A 17,745-nucleotide genomic window follows, 5' to 3' on the forward strand; every position below is an offset into this window, starting at 1 on the left:
ACAGATCACATGTAGAGCACTTTGCCAGCTACTCTGTCATAATTAAAACAACTGGAGACTGTGTTCAAGCTGATATGTAGGCCTAGGTCTGACGATAATTTATTAAATCGGAATCGCACCACGGTGTTTTTGTCACTTCCTGTCCAGTCTGAAGGCGGCTGGAATCGGCTATAAACTGTCCGTCTTTACCGCAGCTTTTTGTCCCCGCCCCCCGCTGCTGCCGCCTGCTCTCGTCCACTTTCCAGGCGAGGCGCACTTCATCTCGAACGAGCCTAATGTTTGTGTGATTTGTATTAAGACTAAGTTAAATAAACAAATGTTAGATGTACAAAGGACTAATGATCTTGTGGTTATTTTAGCTAAGGAATATATAACGAGATAAGATGGTAATGATGAACAATGTATAAAGATGATTAACAGATTGGAGAAGTAATGAAGTCAGCGTTGCATGCATGCCTATCACCGTAGTTTTAGCTGTTAAATTCGTGCACTAGAAAACTACGTGATAACAGTAGGAGTATGGAAATGAACAGAGTAACTGATAAATCTAAACACAATAAAAGGTAACAAAACAAACACGTGTCACACACACAATGAGAGTATTGTAAAGTCAGTGTTTAGACGTAGGAGGTACAAGTAGCGCATTGCTACGGTGACGGCCGCAATGCGCCCTGTCACAGGGTCTTAGGTGACTCAAGGGGCGGTAACCCACGAACACCCTCAGGGAAGCCATCCAACTGAAGAAGTAGTCTTTCCGGGATATGTTATCCCAGAGAACTCTGGAGGCAGTTGCAAGGAACAGACGGGTCCGAAGGGCTGCAGCCTCTGCTTTGAAAGAGGCAAACTGCCAGGTGTGGGAGAAGTTTGGAGAGGCAAGGAGAAGGACTTTTGGTCTGCTACAAGGTGCTCCTGGAAAACCGTTCGCCACCTCAGGAAGGGGAAGTGGGGAATCATCCAAGCTGTGTACAGCAAGGGTGGGACACTGTTGACCTCAACTGAGGAGGTAAAAGGGCGGTGGAAGGAGCACTCTGAGGAACTCCTAAATCCCGCTTACACGTCCTCTTTGGAAGAGGCAGAACTTGAGGATGATGGGGGATTGTTGTCAATTTCCCAGGTGGAAGTTGCTGAGGTAGTTAAACAACTCCACTGTGCCAAAGCCTCAGGGATTGATGAGATACATCAAGAAATGCTGAAAGCTCTGGCTGTGGTCGGACTGTCTTTGTTGACACATCTCTTCAACATTGCATGGAATTCTGGGACAGTGCCAAAGGAGTGGCAGACCGATGTGGTGGTTCCCCTTCAAAAAGGGGGACCAGAGGGTGTTGGACAATTACAGGGGTATCACACTTCTCAGCCTCCCTGCTAAAGACTACTTCAAGGTGCTGGAAAGGAGGGTTCAACTGATAGTCAAACCTCAGGTTGAAGAGGAACATTGCGGATTCCGTCCTGGTTGTGGAACAACTCATCAGATCTTCATTCTCGCAAGAATATGCCTAACCAGTCTACATGTGTTTTGTGGATCTGGAGAAGGTGTATGACCGGGTTCCCCGGGAGATACTGTGGGAGGTGCTGTGGGAGTGTGGGGTGAGGGGGTCCCTTCTCAGGATCATCCGATCTCTGTAGGACAAAGTGGGAACTGTGTCGAGGTTCTCGGCAGTAAATCGGACTCACTTCAGGTGAGGGTCGGCCTCAGCCAGGTCTGCGCTTTGTTACGAATCCTGTTTGTAATATTTATGGACAGGATATTGAGGCGTAGTCAGGGTGGGGAGGGGTTACAGTCCGGTGGGCTCAGGATCTCATCGCTGCTTTTTGCAGATGATGTGGTCCTTCAGCACACATTGGATCAGTTTGCAACCAAGTGTGAAGCCGCTGGGATGAGAATCAGCACCTCTGAATCTGAGGGCATGGTTGTCAGCAGGAAACCGATAGAATAGGGCTGCACAATTAATCAAATTTTAATCACGATCCAATTTTGACTTCCTACGATCAAATTTGCGTGGTTGAGCTTTTTTTTTTTTTTAAGCGTCATAAAGTAAACCCCTGTCTGCTCATGTGCCAGTAAGTTGTTCCCCTTCGGGGGGAACTCGAACTGCGTCGGTTACGAAACTTTGGGAACGCCTGCCCATGTTTCATCACGGAAGTTGATTCTCACAAACTGTGTGTTGCTTGTTTGGGCCCGTTGCACGCCACGGCAGCGAGGCCCTGCCCATGCTGGTACTGAGGTCCCGCGTTGCCCTCTTTTCCAGTGACGGCCAGATATGCTCTCCCTGTGGTTCGGGCCCCGCGGTCGCTGAGGCGGCTCGGTGGGTCCGGTCATGGGGATCGCAGCAAGATCTGCTGGAGGGTTCAGAGACAGCTGAGCCCCTTTCGCGTCCTTCGTCGGCCGATTCCCAATGAATTCCCGCATTTTGGGAGGAAGCTCGGTGGCGACGGCTGGTGTGTGGCCATGGCTGGCGAGCCTACAGAGGAATGGAAGTCATGTGTGTGGCGGGACTCTGATGGCCGTTGACTCCGTGTTGAGTGACGCCAACTGCTTCTAAAGGTGAGACAAAACTATTTCTGTTTAAGTTTTGAGCCATTTAAGAACAGAAGGTAACCAAATTGCTAGCTTTTAACCTTTAATGTAAAAAAAACAGCACTGCCAGGCCTTGTTTTAAACCAATCAGATGTTTTTCTTGAGTCCTTACTTAGTTCAGATGATCTCTCACAGTTCATCAACACCATCTGAATGGACTGGTGGACCTTTGCTTTGGGCTCCACATGCTGGGCTGCTGGCTGGAGCTCAGGGCAAGGAGGAGGTAATGCTTCCTCTGCATCAATTCACCTATTTATATTGAACATTTAGGCCTTTGTACATTGTTTTTTGCACTAACAAAGTTTTGTTGCCCATTTATTCTGTGTTCCCCATTTGGATTTGATTCAGATGTTTAATTTTGCATCATTTTCTTATTTTTCTCAACTTCAGCGAAACACGTTCTGCAGGAGTTCCAGACATCGGTGGAAAATTGCGGGTTGTCGAGTGACAGCAGAACATTCACACTGGAGAAGGTAATTAATGAGAGCAGGTAATTCTTGTACACTTATATGTCTCTGTTTTAAACAGGAGTTTTTTTTATCCTTAAACAGGCATTTCTGGATGATTAGTCCCTTTCTTGCTGAAAGCTGTCCGTATTGGCCCCATTTTGGATTAAAAATACATTAGAAAAAGCTTTTCACCTTCATTCTCCTCGTGAAACTCAGGTGAATGTAGCCTTGGCCAGTAGGGGTTGATGTCATCAGGCGCTACTCGTCGTTCATTGGGTGTTTTGACCCTTATCCGCAACACTCTCCCAATGGTGGGTCGGCTGTGGTAGACAAGTAAATGCAGATTTCCCTTCCTGGCTTCCAGCTCAACCCCTCCTTCCTGGTCCATAACCAGCAAGAGGCTCTTTCTGCTGCCTCCCCCATCCTGTGAGCTGCTGTCTTTCTCTCCTTCCCTGTCATTCCAGTGGCTGTGAGTATTCTCCACGCTGACTGAGCGGGAAATACTCTATAGCCAACCTCAACCGGGAACAACCATGCCTGACATCCTTTCCCCCTGCAGTCTTTCAGAAGGTCTTGGTATTTGGTGCTCTTCCTTTCAAAGCCCTGTTCACACCCTTCTTCTCATGGAACTATAACTTCTATGAGGATAATCTTTTTTTTCCTCTTCAGACCACAGTACCACATCCGGCCCCAGGGTTGTCTAGACAACCTGGGGGAACCGCAGCCTTCTTCCCGGGTCAACCTTCATTTCCCATGATTGAGCCTTTTGTAGCAGTCTGTTTCTTGTTGTTGCTGTAGTTGGTGGCTTTTCCCCCTCCCTTACTAACAGGATAGATGTTTTCCAAAATGGTTGGCGTTTCGTTTTCCTCTCCTGCTCTACGGTGTTGGCGAGTGTCACAAGCACCTTGTCGTGGCGCCATCTGTACCTTCCTTGGGTGAGTGCTTTTTTACACCCGGACAGAATGTGCACCATGGTGCCCCTCTCCCCACAAAGCTTGCACAATGGGTCCTCTCTCATGCCCCACTTTTGCAAGTTTGTTGGGGTTGGGGGTGTGTCATACACAGATCTTACCAGGAAGGAGATGCGGACTGGCTCCAGTCTCCATAGGCCCAGGTGACCTTCCTCTCAGGAAGATCCCACTTGGTCCAGGATCCTTGGGAAGCCAAATACACTACCCTTGACCTTCGTCTCTTCTCTTCCAGTTTCCGTACCTCCTCTTGAATAATGGCTCTCATGTCACTGGTTCCTGCCTTCCTCCTCTGTTAGAACTGGGAGGTTCCAAGACCCTGTATTCCCGTGCATGGCACTCCAAGGACAATACGCAGCTTTAACATGCTTTCAGCCTGTACAACAGAAGAATAAGCTACCCACTTGCGTCCTAATCCTGTGATGACGTCTGCATGTCTGACTTGTTCATCCTGGATGTATCTGTATGTCATTATGACTCTTCACTTTGCATCTTGGAATTCCTCTACCACAGATGACAGAGGAAGTAGAAGCTACCCTGATCTTATGTAAAGTCCTACTGCAGTGAAGCTTGGAGGGATTCTCAACCACTTTCGAAGGTACTTATTGATCTTCCTTTCCATTCCTTCAACGCATGTCATCAGGACTTTATACACAGTCAGCAGGCACATGAGTCTTGGCAACGGACCGTATTGATAGAGCCAAGCTTTAAACTTCCCAGGGAGCCCTGATTTTGTCAGTAAGTGAGTCATCAAACCACTTTCCAAGACATTTGATTGGATTCTACTCTATCGATGGAATCACTTCCTCTTGCACATGCTGCTTAAACGTTTTGGTCAACTTCCCTTTCTGATCACCATACTCCTGCACTTCTTTGGCTTAAACTTAATTCCGGCCCACTTTGCCATGTGGTCCAGAACAGATAGCACCCACTTTAACTCCACATGGGTTGCGGCCGTCACAGTAAGGTTGTCCATGTAACCTCTTATTGCGCGTTGTCGGATGCCTGACTTCATTTTTAGACCCCGGGCTTCTGTCTCTGCAGCTGTTATTATGAGGTTAATCCCCATGATGAAGAGAATGGGGTAGATTGTGCAGCCAGTTATGATACCCTTTTCCAGGCTTTGCCACTTAATTGTAAAATGTGCCGTCTTGAATTGTAGCTGGATTCCACCAAAATAACTGGTGATCATTCCCTTGATGTGCTGAGAGATGTGGTAGTGGTCTAATGCTGCATGGATGAGAACGTGAGGGATTGATCCATAGGCATTGGCCAAATCCAGCCAGACAACAGTAAGGTTGCCTTTGCTGGTTTTCACAAAATCAAACTATTCCTTTTGAGTATAAGAAGGTATTGTCTACATAGGACATATGGTGAAACTAGAAAAATTATAACATAATTTTCTGTAGTTTCACAGGAAGATGTGACTGAATGTCATCATCATACAAATGTTGAACGTGTGTTTGTTTGTTCAGGGTGATTCTGGAGTACCGTTGATGTGTAAGCTGGCTGGCTCTTGGTTCCAGGCAGCAGTGTTATCAGCTGATAACACCACCAGACAAACACGAGATGCAGTGATGCAATTCCCCAAACTGAGCACCTTTGAAAGCTTCTTGGCTCGTACAGGGTGGTTCTTATCTCCAGCTTCAAACTTCATTATCTCCACCAGTGCCAGCAACAGCAACAGCGCTACTCTCCTTAACAGTGGTGCCACTCCCGCTCACTTCCAGGTCTTCCTCTATTTCCATTTCCTCGTCTTCTCAGCGTGTCTCCAGCTTTTCTTATAGGAGCCTCCAACCTTTTTGGAAGGATTTAGTGTACTGACGAGCACAAATGAATGTAAACAAGCTTTAATCGGAGAGACACTTAAGGTCAAAGCTGCATTAACACTAATGTATGACTTGTTTCTGGTGACAGCGAGGAATAAAGTAATAAGGTTAAAGGGATTAAACCAAGCATCCAGGGTCATTACAGCTGTCTCCACCATCAGGCGTCTCCAGGACAAATCATCAGCAGAAACAACAATAATGAAAAACGTTTGCTTCACTGAAAAGTAAACTACAAGACCCAGAAACCATTGTTTTTGTGCATAAGAAGGAATAAAAGTGCTTTACAATTTTGTGCTGAAAAGTGAAAAATAATGATCAGGTAATGTGATAAGGTCCCAGTATGAAATATAAGGATTACATGCATTATAAAAAAGATAATAGTCAAACAGATGTGGGTTAATGTTACACGTAGAACCAGATATGGAGGCTTTACGTTGATGTAATGTGTAGAGATTGATGTCAAAGTTTCACATTAATGTAATGTGTAAAATCAGAAATGGAGGCTTTACATTAATGTAACATTTAGATACAGATGTGGAGGCTTTTGGCTAATGTAACGTGTAGCTTTTGTAGTTTTTTTTTATGAAAACTTTAAAATGAATTGACTTTGAAGGACTTAGTGTCTCTTTCTGAGTTTCTGATGGGTATGGGGAACTGCTATTAGTCTAAAATGAAGGGTGTAAAATGAAAACTTGTATAAGTTGCACTAAACAAATATCTATGTAATATATAGCCAAGCATTCCAGTATTTCTTGGATATGAAGCTACATGGACATCTGTACTTCTGTTTTTATTATTATTAATTACCAATTATTATTTCTGAATCCCTACAATGATAAAACGTGTGAATTCTTTGCAGCCTACCAGGCGCAAAACAACATGTTTTGTGGCATTGCCAATTTTGTCTAGCACTGGCAACTTGTAGGACAACGCATGTATGACACTGGCAAAATTAATACATCTAATTAGGTCATCCGGGCTAATTAGGTGTGTAGAAGCTAGCTGCTACGCTGGTCTGTGAACATTAGTCAAATGTATCAGCAGTGTAAATGGTAAAGGAAGACATCAGTTTTTTTGGAGAAGATTGTAGCATGAAATGTCATGTGTGACATGTGTTATGTTATTACATGTGTAAACATTTGTATAGGTGTTTGTACATTTGTATAGATTTTTCTTTTTTTTTTAAACAAAATGGTTTTGGATTCATGACCCCTTGATCTATTTTCACTACATAAGAGAGATTTCCCCGTCGCACTTTACAGTTTCATTTTTAAATGTAACAAAATAACTTTTACTTAAAGTACATTTTAAATGAACCACTTATTACTTTTACTCACATTTTCAAATAGGCATTTTTACTTGTATGAATATTTCATTGGTACTTTTACTTGAGTACAACAAGTTAGTACTTTTCCACCTCTGATCTTTGGATAATGAGGTTCGGAGGTGCCCATCATTTTTTCATAATAATTTCAAGTTTTGTCTTAGTTTAATATCAGAATATTGTAGGTCATTCATGATTTTTGTATTTAGAGAAGAAAAGCTGCTCAATTCCAGGTACATTTTAGAAATGTTTTCACACTGGCATAATGTAAAATACTATTTTTAAAAGGGACCAGATCAAAGTATGATTGGTTATTAGACAGAAATAAGCACTCCCTTCAGACATCACTGAGTTTGTAAAAATGCACACAATTTTAGACTTGGTGTACCATGTTATATGATTATAGCATTTGTAGAATGATTGTGATAGAATAACATTTTGTTTTTGGAAAAATAAGTGAATTACATCCTAAGAAAAAACTTGAATAACCTCAGAAAACTTACCTGGAGTTGTGCAAATCCAGAAAATTGAAGGAATAAAATGAATAGATTTGACCTAGTAACACATGGTTTGTCTGGTTTCTAACACCGGGGGGAGCCACAATGTCGTTACATTCTCCACATGGTGACTTGAGTTCAGTGTTCATAGGTCAAGGTGTACTTTCCTACTTACCTTCCTCTTCATCCGTGCTACTATGTTTAGTACAAGTTCCAGCAAACAGCACATTTGATCTATTTGACATTTTTACAAACTGTAGTGAGGAGAAAGGCCTCCTTGATCTGTTGTGTTATGTTATGGAACAATCTTTCACTGTTAAAATATACATCATTACTTCTACTTTTTTATACTGTAAGTACACATTGCTAGACTAATACTAGCAATTTCATAAAATTTAGAATGCAGAATTTTCAATTGTGAATTGTTTTCCTAGGGTTGTAGTCATACTTCTACTCCACAACCTCTCAGAGGTAAATTTAGTACTTTTTACTCCACTACATTTAACTGACATCTTTAGTTACTTTTCAGTAAAAGGTTGTTGTTTTTTTCGGCCCCTTCCTGTCTAGTGAATTATACTTTAATACATTCACTTAAGTAACATTTTCAATGCAGGACTTTTTTTGTGACAGTCTCTAGTCAGATCTGAATGAATATCCTATCTTGATATCTTGATAATAGGAAAAAAACAGGGAACATTTAAATGGACAATGAATACATATGGTTATTTTAGATACATACTTTACTTAAGTAAGATTTTGATTGGAGTTCTGTCACTTATTGTGGAATATTTTCACAGATTTAGTATCATGGTTTTCTATTTTGTTCTGTTTCCTTTTTATTGTGGTAACGTCTTTTTCTGTTATCCCTTGTCTTGTTTTACCACCTGTCTTTTATCTCTGTCTTTCACCTGTTTCCCTGCCCTTGTGTCCCTTGCCTCTTGTTACCTTGTTACCCCGTGTATTTAGTCTATGTGTTGCTCTTGTCTTGTGTCAGATTATTGTATTATTGTCTGTGTCAGAGTGCTGTGTATGAGTTTTCCTACTTTTTGTGTCCTAGTTACTGATTCCCGTGGTTCCTGTTTTTCTTTCTTAATTTGTTTTTGGATCCCTTGCCTGCTGTTTTTTGGACACCTTTTGTTTGTATGGATTTTTGTTTATGCATAACCCTGCCCGCTGTTTTCTGGACCCCTTTTGTTATATGGATTTTTGTTAAATAAATATTCAAGCTCACTACATCTCCTGGCCATCTTTGCGCATTCTCTACAGTTTTTTCTTTAGCCAACTCTTTGCAACTAGGGTAAGGAAATCAAAGGTTGATATCTGGTCCCGTGATGGTAAAGTACTAAAATAATGTATTTGGGAAAGAGAGCAATACCAAAATGCAAACGAACACTGCTTTCAAATTACTTATGTTAACAAAATCTAGCTAGCTTGGTAAAAGTACACAAGTGACTACTGTTAAACTCTATTAATGTTAGCAGTTAAATGGACTCAAGTAACGTTATCAAACATATTTGTAGTGAGGAATTGTCCCTCCCAGTGCTAATTCAAATACAGAAAATTATGTCAGATTAGCTAATATGTGAAGATAGCTAACAGTTTACGTCAACACGTTGAAGAATGACTGGGGTAGCTAATAGTGCTAACATTTTACCGTTCTGAAGAGTCCTGTATTTTCCATGACTGCATCTTCAATACAGCGTAAAGCTTTGGTTTATTTGAATAACGTCACAGTTTCCAGTTTTATCGTTAATTGTATAAAAAGAGCAGATTCTGCCGCCTGCAAAACAAACAGATTATCTGTGTCAGTAGCTGCGTTGCAATGGATTCAGAAGGGTGCCTTGAAACGACGCAGCGCAAACAGGATAATAAAGTTGATAAACTTCATGTTATACTTTCACATATGCTGAAGTCCATCCATCCATCCATCTAGTGTCTACTTTTAATTCAGTCTTAGTCTTAGTCTTGTGCCAAATGGTTGTGTTGGTTTTAGTCATATTTCCTAATTCACATACTGTATCTTTTTTGTTAGTCTAGTTTTAGTTGACTGAAAGCCTTGTCATATTGGTCTAGTTTTAGTCCAAAAAAACCTCTAATATAACTTAGTCATGTTTAATCTTTCTTTTAAATAACAAATTATTTATATCACCAGTAAATATCTGTTAAACAACAAAAACAATAACAATTTCAGTAAAAATACTTAACAAATGTTAATTTTAGCTCAATTACCAATGGTATATACATCATTTATGGTTCATAATTGCAATTTATCCCTGTGAGATCACATTTATGATCAGATTGTCATTTTCGTTTTTTGTAAGAAAACAAGGAAATTCAATTATAAAAAATGTTTAAAAAAAAATAGAAACAAGATTTTAGATTTTTTGCTCATTTCTTAGGACGTAATCAGAACAGGTGAACGTGCTTATAACTTTGTGTGGTAATAATGACATCATAGCCGGTGCGGAAAGACAACATTCCTGTATACAGACACCTACACTCAGACACGCACACGTACTGTACATTCACACAGACACACAAACACACAAGACACACAAAGACAAGAGACACAAACACACAGCCGGCCCAATAGATCCAAACACCTCATATGTAATAGTTATGTGTAGTACCGTTTGCAGTTAATGAAAATGTGGTTGAAAATGTAGTTGAAAGTCTGTCAGGCAGGGGCTTCCTCCAGACGTTCCCAATTTACTCCCACTACCTGTTTTGGCTTACCAAGTCTGTCCAGAGTCTTCCGCCTCCCACTGACCCAACTCACCTGTGATGATTTACAGAAACCCAACCATTCCCAACAAGAGCAAGAACTAGGTAACAGAGGCAAGAAAACACTTCCTTTTTATAGACAATCCATGACTAGCACAGAAGTCCAACAACAAACAACCACTCGGGTTTAGATCAGGGAGGCCATTCCTTACAACCTTTCCGTGTGTCTCCATCATTGCCCACATGTGCGTTGAAGTCCCCCAGCAGAACTATGGTTCCCCACTGGAAACCCATGTAGGACTCCATTCAAGTTCTCAAAAAAGTTGCTTGCAGAGGAGCCCTCCACCTGGGCCTGGCTCCAGACAGGGGCCCCGGGCTTCCGTTAGGCAACGTCTACCTCTTCCACTACTTTGCCATGGGAGACCCTACCAGGAGCACCAAGCTCCTCACAACACAGCCCTCAGGTTCATAGGGACAGACAAACCTCTCCACCACGATAAGATGATGGTTCCCAGAAAGGACATTTAATGAAGTACTGTACTTAATTACACAATTGAGGTACATTAATTATTTTAAGTTTTTTTCTCAATTCTACTGCTACTCCACTACATCTCCCAAAGGATAATCAACAAATAAATTATGATATGTTATAATAGGTTAAGACTTTATTGATCCCTGGAGTATAGATCCACATGCTACCCAGCAGTATATAAAGGAATTAATATGAGCTCCACCTTTACCAACTGTAACAGTAAAGTGATAAATGTTTAATCCATTAATAATCAAAGAAAAGGATATCTTTTATTCTACATACATATTTTTAAACTTGGAACATGTTTAATGATTTTTTTAAAGGCTTTATATCTTTATTAATATGTCTTCAAATTGTCGAAATTCCTTTAAGTACAAGCAAGGTCTTCTCCTTTTGTAGAAAAATAGAACAACTTTTCACCCCACCCATTTTTAGTTTATTAAATAATTGTTCTTGTAAAAAATGGGCTAAATTGCACTTTGTATGGATCCCTGTAATTACAAGTACAATTTGGTACTTGGTTACATCTTCTCAGCTCCTCTGATTTGTAATGTTATGCCCATACACATAGTAAGTATTACGTTTTAGAAAGCATTTTTTAATGTATTATTACTAAGTTTGGGACAACTAAAGATGTGTGATACAACCCCAGTAGTGTGATAACTGATGAGTACGTTCCTAATACTTAGGGTATGGTTTGAATGCAGTAACATAATTTCACTATATTGTACTGTGTGTATGTGACAAGTAAGAATACAGTTTTGATTTAACCAAATGTGGATTTTGCAAAACAGACATCATCAACCTTTATCACAAGAGCCAAGTGTGTACCTGGAAAAAAGAGGTCTAAATAAATATGTATTCATCCCGAATCATTGGTGCAGATGTTGGGTTTTTAAGTCACACATGGAAATCTCCTGTGTGAATTCAAAAGGTTTGAATTGTTTCTAGTGTATTTTCTACATAGCAATAGTTTACTTGAAGACGTTCACGCAGGATTAAGAAGGCATCATAGCACAAGGATGGCATTGGTGAAAATTACTAATGACCAAACTGCTGCAGACAAAGGACTTGTCTCTGTACTTGGTTTACTAGATCTCAGTACTGCATTTGACACCAATGACCATACCATCCTGTTAAAGAGACTATAACATTTAGTTGGAATTAAAGGAATCACACTAAGTTGGCGTTCCACAAGGCTCAGTGCTTGGACCAATTCTATTCTCCTTTTATATGCTTCGTCAAGGTGATATTATTAGAAAAAACTCAACTAACTTTCATTGTTATGCGGATGACACTCAATTATATCTATCGATCAAAACAGTCAAGCTAAACTTCATACATGCACAAATGATATAGAATCATAGATGACCTAAGATTTTCTGATGTTAAACTCACAAAAAACGGACGTTATTTTAGTGGGCCCTAAACACCTCCAAACTTCATTATCTAAGGATATAACTACTCTGTATGGTATTGCCCTGGCCTCCAGCACAAAATTAGGAACATCCTGTCTTAAATCGGTGCTGAAAAACTAGTCAGTGCATTTGTTACTTCCAGGCAGGATTAATGTAATTCTTTATTATCCGGTTGCTCAATAAAGTCCTTTAAGACTCTCAAGCTGATCCAGAATGCTGCAGCGCTTGTTCTGACAAGAATTAAAAAAAGAGATAATATTTCCTCATTAGCGTCTTTGCATTGGCTTCCTGTAAAATCCTGGATTGAATTAAAAATCCTTCTCCTGAACTACAAAGCTCTAAATGGTCAAGCACCATTCTATCTTAAAGAGCTCTAAGTGGCTGACTGTCCTACTAGAGCACTATGCTCCCAGAATTCAGAGTTACTTGTGGTTTCTAGAGTCTCTAAAAGTAGAATGGGAGCCAGAGCCTTTAGCTGTCAGGCTCCTCTGCTGTGGAATCAGCTTCTGGTCTGGGTTTGGGAGGCAGACACCATCACCATGTCCAGAAATGCTTGTTACTAACCTAGCTCTGGGAGTCATTCCCCCAAGTCTTTATGTTCTTTTCCATCAGCATGTTTCCTTGGATCAGGGAGGCTCCAAAATCGTGGATGTTGCCGTGGTCCCGCTACACGTCTTGCAATGCACTGTTACATCCTGCTACGCTCTGCGGTGTCCTATTACATCCTGCTGTGCCTTTTCATGCCGCACAGTGCCCTGCTATGCCATGAAGTATCACAAACATCTATTTTTTATTTATTTTTTAGGCACTGTTTCCTTATCTTTTATTGTGACTGTTATTGCCACACTTCATTTCAACCCCGTCAGACACCGCCTACCAAGAGCCTTGGTCTGTCCGAGGTTTCTTCCTAAAAGGGACTTTTTCCTCGCCACTGTTGCACTGTTGCTTGCTCTGGAGGGAACTACTAGAACTCTTCTGTCCTTGTAAATTATAGAATGTGGTCTAGACCTACTCTATCTTTAAAGTGTCTCGAGATAACTCTTTTTATGAATTGATAATACAATTAAAATTGAATTGAAATTGAATTGAATTACAGCTGACTCAATATGTGGATATATTTATTATTATGACTGATATGTTATTTTTGTTAGTCATGCAAGTACACCTGGTTGGTAATCACTGCAAGTAGCTCCGTGAAAAGGTGATTATGTAAAAAGCCTCGTCAGAGCTTTAACAAAGAGGCTTTTAAAAACACTGTCTTAAGAAACACACACATAGACAGTAAACCATGACGTTTGACGTTTATGATGTTGACAGTTTCAGCTGATTCCCTTTTGTTCCCCAACAATCAATACCTGTACTTGAATTTGGATAGGCCTCATTACCTCTCTAATACCTGGTGTGACCAGTTCACATAAAGTCAGTGTTGATAGATAGAAGTCAATGGTGAATAAGTTGCGTCACATCCTGAAACAGAAACAGGAAAAACTTCTGTGTGTAGGGTTGAAAGTCTGTTTCTGTTTTGTTTTTTTAAGTTTTACTTTATGTATCATCACAACCTTCAAAGCCCCTGAATGTTTTATTTAAAATCTAGTCATTATCTTTAATGTGAAAAAACACCCTGAAGTATTATTTATTAAGAGTCAAACTGAAAGCTGTTCTGCTTCATGAGGAGTGATTGCCTGTGGTTTAGTCAGAGTTGAGTGACAGATACAATGTAAACAAACTAATGTCTTGTCATGAGAGTCCTTTCAAGCAATCTGTGAGGAACAGACTGGAGGAATTATTCCTGCAGCCAATCAACGTTCAGTGCAAACATAGCCATATATTATTGTGTTCAAATATGAACTCTTTAGAAGTGTGTTTACATCAGTCATGTGTGTAAAATGTGAGCTGATCGTTGAACATAAAGAACGTTCAGGTTCAGCTTTACTTGTTGTATTCAAAGACCTGTGAATCTGTGTGGTAGTATTTCAATCCTGTGTTTTTTGTTAAGTCTGGTGGAGGGTGGGGCTGCTCTTTGATTTACAATTAGGTTCTTGTAAGGAGATGTTACACCACTGAATTCACTGTTTATTTTCCTTATTTCCCTGATTTTATTATAATGATTCATCTTGTTATTTCCTTATATCTTCTTGTTGTGTTTACAATGATTGATTTTTCCAAAAGCCTTCCCCCCCATGCACATCCACTAACCTCTTCTGTCATGGTGTTTTAATTGTGAAATAACAAAGACTACATGTTTGCCTAAACAGTTTAGTTTCTTAAATAATAATGTAATGTAATGAATTGGTTTAACAATTAAAAGGACCCAACTGGGTTGTGTTTTTACAGGTTTGATCTCAATCATTCCAGAATGTGAATATGTTAACTCCAGATTGCTGCTGTCTGTTTCACAGATCATCAGTTTTTAGATTTTCTTTTTCTCCTTTCAGGCAGTCAGTCAGAAAGATATATTTATCACCGTCAGCATAAAGTTATAACCAATGGTGTAAAAACATACAGTTACTCAAGTACAGCACTTCTCTTTTCTTCTACTTAAACTGTAGTTTGCCAGTGTAGTTTTTTCATTTAAAACATATGATCAACAAAGAAAATGTGATGCATTTTAAAAATGAAAAATTAAACTTTGGTCATCTTTTTAATGCTTTTTATCTGATAGTACGAATAAAGAGGAAAGCAGGGAGAGAAGGGATGACATGCAGCGAAGGGCCACGGGTCAGATGGAAACCTGTGGCACTGCTAAATAATGAGTACTCTTACTGTTGATGGTTTAAGTATTTTTATCTAATAGTACTTTTGTATTTGAATCCAGGACCTTTATGTCTAACAGAGTATATCTACAGTATGGTAGTACTACTTCTACTCTACATAAAATGATCAGGGCATTTCTGCCACAACTGTGTAAATCTGACACAAATAAATCAAAACATGATGTTGTTGATTATCAAGTTTTAGTGAATGTTTAACCCTAATGTGTCCTTACCGTCAACCATGAACTTGTTGTCCTTCCAGATCCAAACTGAATATATTTTCAGGAGATATTCTACATTGTGTATAAACTTTATGGGTGCCTATAATGATGAGCATGACTGTATGTGAACACACCTGGAAGGTGTAAAAACGGAAGTTAAGACAGGCGGTCACAATCAACCTTTGTGGAGATACAGGAATGTTGCCAAGTGAGATGCGCTGAGTATTCCACTTAATGGTAAAATAAACAAAAGCATTGACGCATATGGAACTCATCAAGTGCTGTAAACAGTGGCTGAAGTAAAAATATTGATATAGTAATGTACAAAATGCAACAGGTAAAAGTCCTTCATTCAAAGTCCTATATAAAAATTCTGTTAAAGTATCATCAGTAAAAGTACCGTAAAGTCTGGACTCCAGAGCGAATCTGATTAAAAGCTGCACGCTCTTATTTTAGAAAGAAAATCAGTTTTGTACTTGTATAGGCCACACTGGAATTTAAGCGCAGGTGTCCCACCTTGTAATAGGGCATATTTACCCAGAAAGATATTACACGTGAGGATTTTTTAAACTTTTGATTTAATCTGTATAGTAACATAAACAAATACACACAGCAAGTGCTTTTTTTTTTTTAACCGTGCCTGTAACACGGCTACTTTTATATATAGGCCTACGTACGTGTCAGTAACCCCTAAATTACGTTGCGTATAATTTTTTTACTGAATAGTGCACGAACAACACTCCAGTATCTACTAACGACTGGTAAAAAATATATATTCCGGTATATACTGCAGCCTACCAGGAAAAGTCATTGATCGCCATCTTCATCTTCCTCCTGTGCACTAAAACCATCAAATTCCTCTTCTTCAGTGTCCAAATTGAACAGCCTCAGAATCTCATCACTCACTTCAGTCTCTTTGTTGTCGCTTTCACTTGAGCGTACACGGTCCTCTTCATCACGCAACAGTCCAGCCTTTCCAAACCCGTAGGTGATGGTGGATGTTTTAACACGGCTCCATGCATTTAGGATCCACTGACAGACTTGAGTTAAAGATGCTCTTTGCATGCAGCCTGTTTTGGTAAAGGATTTCTCGCCACTCGTCATCCAAGATTCAGTCTTTAGTCTGATCTGCACCGTGGGAACACCGTGGCCGCCTGCTCTCTGTGTGTTAACCCAGTCTTCAAGAAAGTTTTCAAGTTCGGGCCATCTGCTATGATTACCTCTGAAAGCTTTTGTTGTCTTTTTATATTAACTCAGTTATTTACGCTGGCGTCTCCACCGTCTCCACCGTCTCTGCAGCAGATCGATTTCCAACTTCAACCGCCAGATCAATCGTCTTTAACTTAAAAGCTGCATCATATTTATATTTATATTCTGTGCTGAATGACTGATGGATGTTTGCTGCTGTAACACCATAATTTCCCTTTTTTTGGGATTGATAAATATCTATCTATCTATCTATCTATCTATCTATCTATCTATCTATCTATCTATCTATATATCTATCTATCTATCTATCTATCTATCTATCTATCTATCTATCTATCTATCTATCTATCTATCATATGCTTTTCTTTGAGTGTTTCCATGTTGACAAGGGTGAGTACGCTCATGAGGTGTAACTGTGAAAGTGCGCTTGATTTATCGCACAATTTCATTGGACCTCTGTGAACTAATCATCATTTTTATTGGTCAACTGTTACGAGGCAAAATGTTTTTGGTGGCATGAAAAAAAAAAATGCATTAGCCGCACCGTAGTACAGGCCGCAGTGTTCAAAGTGTGGGAAAAAAGTGGCGGCTCTGGAATTTACGGTACATGTAGAGCAGTAAAGGTGAACCTTCCTTAAATAAATAAAGGTTAAATAAATAAATAAATAAATAAAGTGAATGATATCTAGTACAAATGTGCCATTATTAGATATTAATACTGAAGCATCAACGAGATAGCAGCATGTTACTGCTGAAGTTGCTCCAGGTGGAGCTCCTATTAAAACTTTTTCTACAGTTGGATAGTTTGGTCCAGTGGTTCCCAAACTAAGGCAAGGGCCACTCCGAAGGGTCACCAGACAAATCTGAGGGCTCGTCCCTCACAAGTCAGAATGCTTCATTTGTAAACAACTCATTGCATTTATACATTTATTTTTTAAGTTTTTAGTTACTACAGATATGAAATAAATGTTAAAAAAATATGTATATATATATATATATATATATTTTTTTTTTTTTTTTCTGTAAATGTACAAGTGGACTAGAAATATCACGTGGCATTAATGAAAAAAATCCGGTTAAACAGGAGGTTAGCATTAAGGGGTTGGGCGAGTCTTATGACAGGTAACAATAGTTATCTTACTGTATGGGACGTAAAGAGAGAGAGGGGAAGGGGAGGGGAGGGCACAAGAAGATTATTTAATGCCGGAGTAGCTCTGATGACACGTACTTACAGTTATGGCTCTGT

At 39.9% G+C, this 17,745-nt stretch overlaps 1 protein-coding gene across 1 annotated transcript in view; it reads left to right on the plus strand.

Moving 5' to 3' along the window:
- zgc:100868 (uncharacterized protein LOC554458 homolog) overlaps positions 1 to 6,082 on the plus strand; it is a 31,010-nt gene extending 24,928 nt beyond the window's left edge. The window contains exons 9-10 of the mRNA XM_034894929.1: positions 2,966 to 3,048; positions 5,468 to 6,082. Coding sequence (XP_034750820.1) covers positions 2,966 to 3,048; positions 5,468 to 5,779 — 395 coding nt within the window. The 3' untranslated portion in view covers positions 5,780 to 6,082. The remainder of the gene's footprint in view (positions 1 to 2,965; positions 3,049 to 5,467) is intronic.
- Positions 6,083 to 17,745: the final 11,663 nt, after the last annotated feature.

This window comes from Etheostoma cragini, chromosome 15, assembly GCF_013103735.1.
Source record: "Etheostoma cragini isolate CJK2018 chromosome 15, CSU_Ecrag_1.0, whole genome shotgun sequence".
Taxonomy (NCBI): domain Eukaryota; kingdom Metazoa; phylum Chordata; class Actinopteri; order Perciformes; family Percidae; genus Etheostoma; species Etheostoma cragini.